General features: G+C 37.7%; 2 protein-coding genes across 3 annotated transcripts in view; one reads left to right on the plus strand and one right to left on the minus strand.

Annotated features, from left to right (window-relative positions):
• glrbb (glycine receptor, beta b) overlaps positions 1-929 on the minus strand; it is a 37129-nt gene extending 36200 nt beyond the window's left edge. Inside the window, exon 1 of the mRNA XM_016461186.1 lies at positions 868-929. The gene's annotated coding sequence lies outside the window, so the exon portion shown is untranslated. The remainder of the gene's footprint in view (positions 1-867) is intronic.
• A 421-nt stretch (positions 930-1350) lies between these two features.
• The window catches only part of pdgfc (platelet derived growth factor c), a 53270-nt gene continuing 46647 nt past the window's right edge, over positions 1351-7973 (plus strand). Inside the window, exons 1-2 of one of the 2 annotated variants that reach the window (XM_016461188.1) lie at positions 1351-1426; positions 1530-1596. In XM_016461188.1, the coding sequence (XP_016316674.1) occupies positions 1424-1426; positions 1530-1596 (70 nt within the window). In that variant the 5' untranslated portion in view covers positions 1351-1423. Of the gene's footprint in view, positions 1427-1469; positions 1597-7973 lie in introns of those variants that run through there. The other variant, XM_016461187.1, reaches the window with a different exon arrangement.

A 7973-nucleotide genomic window follows, 5' to 3' on the forward strand; every position in this document is an offset into this window, starting at 1 on the left:
TTTCCACCAGCGCGGCAATCTTTTTTCATCACTAATTGATGGATGTCTAAAATATAAAAATAAGGAGAAGGCTAAAACAGGCCCGAGGCCCTGCCCGCGTCTGAACTATGATGTAAAAATTGTCCCGAAGCCCAGCCCAAGGGGCGTAAAAAAGTCGAGGCCCATCGGGCCCGGGCTGAAATGCAGGGCTCTAGCTCTGATCTAGCACACAGAAAACGATTTGACTGAAAATGTATCAGAAGAGATGAAAGAAAGAGAGTGGTCACCTAGCAATTCGGAAAAAGAGGCGGCTTTTCTGCATTAGGTATGTTTTTTTTGTTTTTTTTAACTCTTTGTACAGCAGTTATTGTTCATTCTAAATTTATTTTTTAATGTAGAATATGTGTTACATAAATACATGAAATGTAGAACATAAAAAAGTGCTCGTACGTGGCTCGTCTACCAGTGGGTGCCCCCCCCCACGCATAAAAGTGAAACTCCGCCTATGCCTCTTGAAACTCTTGTTTGAGTTATATATATATATATATATATACACATATAAGTTTCTCCCCAAGGTCTTATAGCCAACACAATACTGTACTGCAGAAAATGTTGACTACAAGTACCACAAACGTTCTACAAATTAATTTAAATTAAGAAAAAAAAGAAAAAAAAGTTCATCATAGAAGTCATTTTTGAACTAATTGCATTTTTTGTGTTATTTTGAATAACTTCATCGATTAACAGACAAAACCAGCGTCATTGACCCATAAACATATGCTCACACTCATTCTCCCTCTCTCTCACTCTCTCTCACTCACACACACACACATACATACATATATACTTGTGTGGCAGTGGAAATGTGAGAAATATAGTGTCTCTCACCCCAAGCGACTGTAGCGGCAGCACCAGTAGCAGCTTGTGAATGGTCCCCGCCTCTCCGGGGAGTTTCCTCCACGGGGAACTTTTGCTTTATGTGCAGCACCTGTTGTGTCGCCAGTCGGCCGTCTGCGCTCGCCAAACACTCGGAGCCACCTCAAGACACTAATTTCCTTCAGAAAGTTGTACGCGCAACGCTGCAAGTGCCATTTTACCCAGAGTCGGTCGCTATGTGTTGCGTTACTCGAATGGACTATCTGTGTTTGCAAGGGAAAGTCGAGCACTTTGCAAACAGACAAACGCATGTTTGGCGTCTCAGCAGATCTTAATTTACAGCCAGTAAACGTTTCCAACTGTCCTCTTGAACATTCGTGTTTAGGCGAAGTGTGCGCTCACTAAGTTAACAACAATTAATGCTTAACTTTGCGCAGATGCTCCTCGGGAAACTTTCCAAAGAGAGGTTTTCGCAGTAGAAACTCTGGCCGATCAGGATTATGTGGACTTTACTTTACGCGTGCCTGTGTCCAAAGTTGGATACGCGTCTCACGAACAATATTTCTGCATGGTGATTGAAACGACACATACCAAGTGCCTATAAGCACCGACAGCCACCATTTATCCAAATGATTCCTTTGCTTCTCTTGATTCTTATATCGTCTCTTCATCAGCATGAGTCGGTGGCGGAATCGAGTCACATCAGTAAGATTCACCACGCCAGCACGAAAGAGCAGAATGGTAAGTTAAAAAACTCATATGATTTTCTTTTTCTTCTCTTGGATTGTGTGGAACTTCTGATGGTGCTTTACAACTAAATGCATTGAGTTTACCTGTGCAATGGCAAGTCTTTTTAACATTTGTTCTTTAAAACAAAAGTTTTTTTATTGTACTACTGAAAATATAATTTCATATTTATCTCAAGTATTTATTATATACGTTTCTATGATGTAAGTAGTAAAGCTGGAATACATACTATTGGGATTGTAGTAAAACTAAAGTAGTAAAGTAGTAAAACTAATCCAGCTGCAGTTAGAATACATGCTAGTGATTGGTGATATCTAACCCACGTGTCCCCTAGAAAATTCAGTTTGTTAGCATAGATACTAATAGTAAAGGAACAAATACTAAAATCTGATAAGATTTTAAGTAGCCTATTACCATTCAAGTAAACTACTTGATTGACTAGTCTCTGTTGGAATAATTAACAGCACTAGTATCTAATACATAATTGGTGATATACCAAATATTACATTGACTATTGTTGTACATATTAATGTAAGGAATAGTAATTAATAGAATAGGTAACAGAAACAGAATTCAAAGGAGTAAATGTTTAAACAGCTTGCCATAAATGGCTACAATTTAAGAGGTTCACACAGCATTATGCTTAATAGGAAGTTGAAGTTACCTTTGGCTTTCATGTGCATGAAACGCACATCTGTATGTGTATTTAAGAGGAAAACAATCTCCGGGTAACGGGGTCCCCTGGGGAGGGATTTCTCTCTGATAGTAGAAAGACTCCATTCATGGAGTGTGGGGTGCCCCGGGGCCATGTAATTTGCTTTCCTCTGGATCCCACCAAAACTCACAGGTGAACTTAAAAAAAAAAAAAATTCATAATGATAAATAAAATAAAGCAAAAGTTTCCATTTAATTTTGCTCTGAAACTATAAGCTCAGTGTTGTAAAGCAGGCATTGGTGGGGACAGGCAAACTGTCGCCCATTGCGCACCATTAACAAAATGTAAACTACTACTTGTGTTGACTTAGGCGAGGGAGCGCCCCTTACTGTGTCAGGGGTGAAGCAGAGTGGAAACATCTTGCTTCTCTGGGCCCACTATCAGAGCTTTCATTGTAATATCATTCTTTCTCTAAACTGTGGAACATGCAGAATATGTCTACTGGAAAGCAATGTTTATATGGAAAATATATACTTTTTTTTTTGTTAGTAACCATAAACATATGAAATCTTTCTAGTTCCATGTATATATATATATTTGAAAAGTAACTTCTGTATAACTTGGGACTGTAAAAAATCCTAACGTTTTTGTCTAATAAAGGCAGGCTTAATTGAATTGGCACGTCTAATGCAGCGCATATCTAGTCCTCTCAGGTCAGAGTTGTGAGCCAAGGAAGACCCTTATGATTGCCATTTGATAGGGGTCTTTGGCTGTAACGCCACCTTTATTCCCCAATGACTTAAGAGTGGAGGTGAATTGGTAGTGTGCTCTGCCAAGGGTCTCTGAACGGAGAGTCTTGTTCTCTGGCTCTCTTTAATTGCCATAACAGTAGATGCTCTGTCGCAGCCATCTCTGGTTGGTGTTGATTGAGGCAGTTCTTCACCGCTGATCTGAGACTGGTTTTATTTCGCAGCTGCAGTGTGAAGTTAAGGTCAGGTTAAAAAGCTACTCAACCAACTTTTTCAGGTTAACCCCAGTAGAGAGTTTGCCAGCCCACAGTTTATGGAGCTGTTCAGTCATCTCATAAATGCTTTTTTTCAAAAAAAATTTTATTTTGGTTCAGTGGGTTTCATACAAATTCTTGATGTGAGTAGGATATAGTTAATGAAGATGGGTGAAATATGTTTCCAGTTCCATCCTTACTAGTGACTCAAATGTCTATGCTGGTGTCTACACTGACCTGCCCTTTAAATGCTGATTCATGAAGTCATTATAAGTGACCATGCTAAAGGTTAGTCTGTTTACAGTAGAGGCATGTTTAGGGTGTTACAACAGGAATTGTCAGTTGATTAATCAAATTGCAAATTAGTATAATTTCAATATTGCATGCTTTATTTTATTTTTATTTTTGCATTTGATTTTTTTTTATTTTTAAGCATCTTGCTCCATGTTTTTTTAGATGGAATGCTAAGTTAAAAACGTATTAAGGCTCCTTCAATATGAACGACTCCTTGCTCATTCTATGCTGCCAGATCTTGGTGAATGTGGTTTGTCAGGTCAGAGAACATGATTAAATATGTACATTGTTTGTGTGTTATGTTTGAACGATTAGCTGTACTTATTTAACATGTTAAATTAACAGCCATATAGTTACGACCATACAAGTACTGTGGAGCTTTGAGTTGGAGAACAGAACCTGAATGGTTGTCTGCTCCACTTAAAATCCCCATTTATTTACATTTTCTAACCTCTTAATGAGTTTATGCACAATTTCCGCCATTAATTTAGAAACGTATTAAGGCTCCTTCAATATGAACGACTCCTTGCTCATTCTATGCTGCCAGATCTTGGTGAATGTGGTTTGTCAGGTCAGAGAACATGATTAAATATGTACATTGTGTGTTATGTTTGAATGATTAGCTGTACTTATTTAACATGTTAAATTAACAGCCATATAGTTACGACCATACAAGTACTGTGGAGCTTTGAGTTGGAGAACAGAACCTGAATGGTTGTCTGCTCCACTTAAAATCCCCATTTATTTTCATATTCTAACCTCTGAATGAGTTTATGCACAATTTCCGCCATTATTTTAGACTTCAGTGTGAAATTATTAACATCTATCAGAGATCTTAAATGTATAGCCATGTTATTGAAATCAAATTTAGATTAATGTTATCAGCATTAACTAGATGACATTCAAGAAGGGAATCAGTCAGAACCCAGATGCTGAACTGGTGAGTAATTGTTCATTGCTTCTTGCAACAGTGTCCAGTGTCCTTGACAAAACTACAAATACTTGCACCATGGTCAGTTAGCTGTTCCCATCTTTAGCTGTGTCCATAAACCAGTTCTATAGCAGTGGAGTGGGTTCAGAAAGCAGCTGCAGTTTTCTAATGGTGCCAGATTATCCGCCATTAATCTGCTGTAACCCTTCTGACATCTCAGGCAGAGACGTGTGCGAGTCAGCCTCAATAACAACCGAATGCCTCGCGAGGCTCTGCATTACTGGATTACTCAGTTAGGAATGGGGTTAATGTGGTGCACCAGCTAACTGGGAAATGCAGAGCGCTCACGTTTCCAACAGTTAAGTGGTGGGTGTGTAATGATTAAAGCATAGTATTGCTTGAATGCTCACAAGCAACACTTCACTCTGCAGTTAGGAGTTTAAATCTAGTTATTAACATGTACATTTACCATGGCATTTCATGCACATCATGCAGCATAAAGGGATAGATAACCCAAAAATGAAATTCACTCACTCTCATGCAGTGTCATTTTAGTGTCATTTATATACTATTGTAGTTTTTTTTTTTTTATATTTTAAATGTTTATATTTTGTCATTTTTTAAATGTCAATATATTTTAGTTTATTTTTTTAATTAAACAATTTCCCGTGGAAACTGACTAACATAAAAATGTTATTTATGTTAAATATTTATTACATGATATTTTTTAAATATTAAATTTTATTTCAGTAAAGTTTATTTTACTTCAAGTAGGCCTAACTAATATTTTTGTGTGTTTATTTGATTGTGAAATTTACTAGCAATTTCTGAGTGAAAATTGTTTCTAAATGTTGGTAATGCTTTTTTTACAATGTCCTTGTTACACATTATATGTAATTACTATAGTAATAACAATAAATTATGCATAATTACATGCAACAGACCCTAAAACAAACCCTCATTTTATCCCTAATTATAAAGTAAGTGCATTTAGGGAATTTGTATTATTCAATACTTAAATGTATGATTATACTGTAAATTGTAACCATTTTTTTTTTCAGCGTTTTAGTACATTATAATAACCCTGCCCTCATGTTACTCCAAACCTGTAAGACTTAATTTATGTTGTGTGGTGGTAATAGACATATTTTGAAAAATGTCTCTTTTTTTTAAACATAAAATGAAAGGTCTAATGTTGTTTTGACTTGCATTGTATGGGCAAATGTACAGTTAGATACTGTTGGACTTGTGGAGAAATTAATGAATTTGAAATTTGAAGGCACTTGCTCAATCCATTTCTCAAAGGAGAACAACATATTGTAGGTATTACCTTTGTTGTAAAGACTTCAGAAGAAGGTGGTTCCCAGAACTCAAGAGACTGTGTGGCAGCTGGCAGTGTTTTTGCTTGGCAAAGCTCTACATTACCAGCCTGTTGTGTTAAGTAGTTTCCATAGCATTTCAAGTTTATATTGCGATTGTGAATTGTGCATGCGCTGTGGGTAGTGAATGGCAAACCTAAACCAAAAGGATTTTCAATACCCAGTAGTCCAATGAAATAGAAAACAGGCTTTCTGGTAACTCAAACACAGGCGCACACGCACACACACCTGAGACAAATGACTCCCTGTTAAAGTAAAAATTTAGCCCAGTCCTTTTTCACTAAGCTCTTCTGGCTGTAATACTGTAGGCATTGAAGTTTGTTGTCAATCGACAAACAGTACCCTGCCAATGCCCGAAAGTTCAATGGGGGCTGTGTTTTTTTTTACTGAAAACTTTAAGACTTAAGAAGGAAAAAGACTTTGGGAAGTTGAAGATATTTTTTTTATGCAATACTACACAGTTTGTTTAAAGGGAAGTCTCTTCTGTAACCCTTCTGAAATAGAAGATTGCATGGTTAGGGTGTCCATGTTTTTGCTGTCAGCACACTTGAAAGGCAGTGCGACTGAATTGACAAGCAAGCAAGTCGATGCCTGTCTGATGTTTGTCGTGACGGACAGTGAGTGAACATTCCTAACCCAAACAGAGCTCCAATTTAAAGGGATCAGCAGCAGGGCCATGGAGTTCCTCTGTAGAACTGGGCCATAGCCTTTGATTTGTTTTGCTTTTTTTTCCCTCCTGTAATTTCATGGCCTTTCTGTCTTCTGTGCTGGCACCACCTGTGTCATCTACCTAATACCCATAATCCTGTGAATGATATGTCCTCTTGTTTCAGTTAAATGTGAGGTCAAGAAATCCATAGCTTGTGCACTGAAATGGTCATTGAAGATCATTTCAGGAGGACATCAGTGGTGGTGGTGTCCATCATCTACACTGAGGAGAAATGGGTCTGCTAACCCTGCATTGCCCTTAGGACCAGGGGCCTCATGTATAAAACTTTACGTAGATTTTATCCTAAATGTGTGCGTACGCACAAAAGCTAGATTTTGCGTTTGTACAAATGTTTTCAGATTTATAAAGCCATGCGTACGCCAGAACCTGCGCAAAAATCCCTTTGTAATACCCAGTCAGCGGAAGATTGTGTGTACATGAATCTCCACCCCGTCTCCTCCCCGAAATAGCTATTTATGTAGCTTACAACGCCTAGTTTTAATATGCATGACGTTATCTGCATATCATTTCCATGCATATTCCATCCATGTGACAACCGTATATGGAGCTTACAACGCCTAGTTTTAATATGCATGACGTTATCTGCATATCATTTCCATGCATATTCCATCCATGTGACAACATGTTTAACGCAGTTAAGGGTAGGAATACATTAGGAAAATATGAGATACGGACTATAATGCGTTTTGAGACATAACTATTCTAATTTATGCAATTTACCTAAAAGGTAAACACATATTTTAGAATGTGTATAGCCTACATTTTTATGTAAAGAGATAGGCCTTATTTTTTTGCAGTGTAAATAGCTGTCTGACTCACCACGTCAATAACAAAACATTTTGAAAATAAAACGCGCATATCTTACAGTTTCCTTCAAATTCTATATTTTAAAGATGGTGTTTGTCACAATATTGGGAAGAGCACGAAAGGGGTTATCATTATGCTACTGTCTGTGCGCGACACCTGTGAACAGAGGTTCTACTGTCATCAGACCAATGGACTGTTTGATCAACGAGCGCATCCTTATGTCTGTCGTTACCGTCTATTCCAAAGCCATCAAACAGTCAAGTTCACAAAAATGATCATTATTATTCGCGCAAAAGTATTTTCTTAGAACATTTGTTTTGCTATTTAGAACACAATTTAAAGTGGAATTGTCATGCGCCAAGCAATCCTCGCTGTGATTAAAACATTAAATCGCATACCACAGGAAAATTGTTTGATCATTTTGTTGTTTCGCTCCCTCCAGTAAAAGAGTGCGTACGCATGGTCTAGAGTGTCCGTACGGTGCGTACGGTGCGCCGCCTAGTTTATTTTTTATAAATCCCGATATGTGCGTGGAAAATTGCGTACGCACATTTCCATGCCCATTTTGTGCG

The sequence above is a fragment of the Sinocyclocheilus anshuiensis genome, unplaced genomic scaffold, assembly GCF_001515605.1.
Source record: "Sinocyclocheilus anshuiensis isolate Anshui unplaced genomic scaffold, SAMN03320099.WGS_v1.1 scaffold124, whole genome shotgun sequence".
NCBI lineage: Eukaryota > Metazoa > Chordata > Actinopteri > Cypriniformes > Cyprinidae > Sinocyclocheilus > Sinocyclocheilus anshuiensis.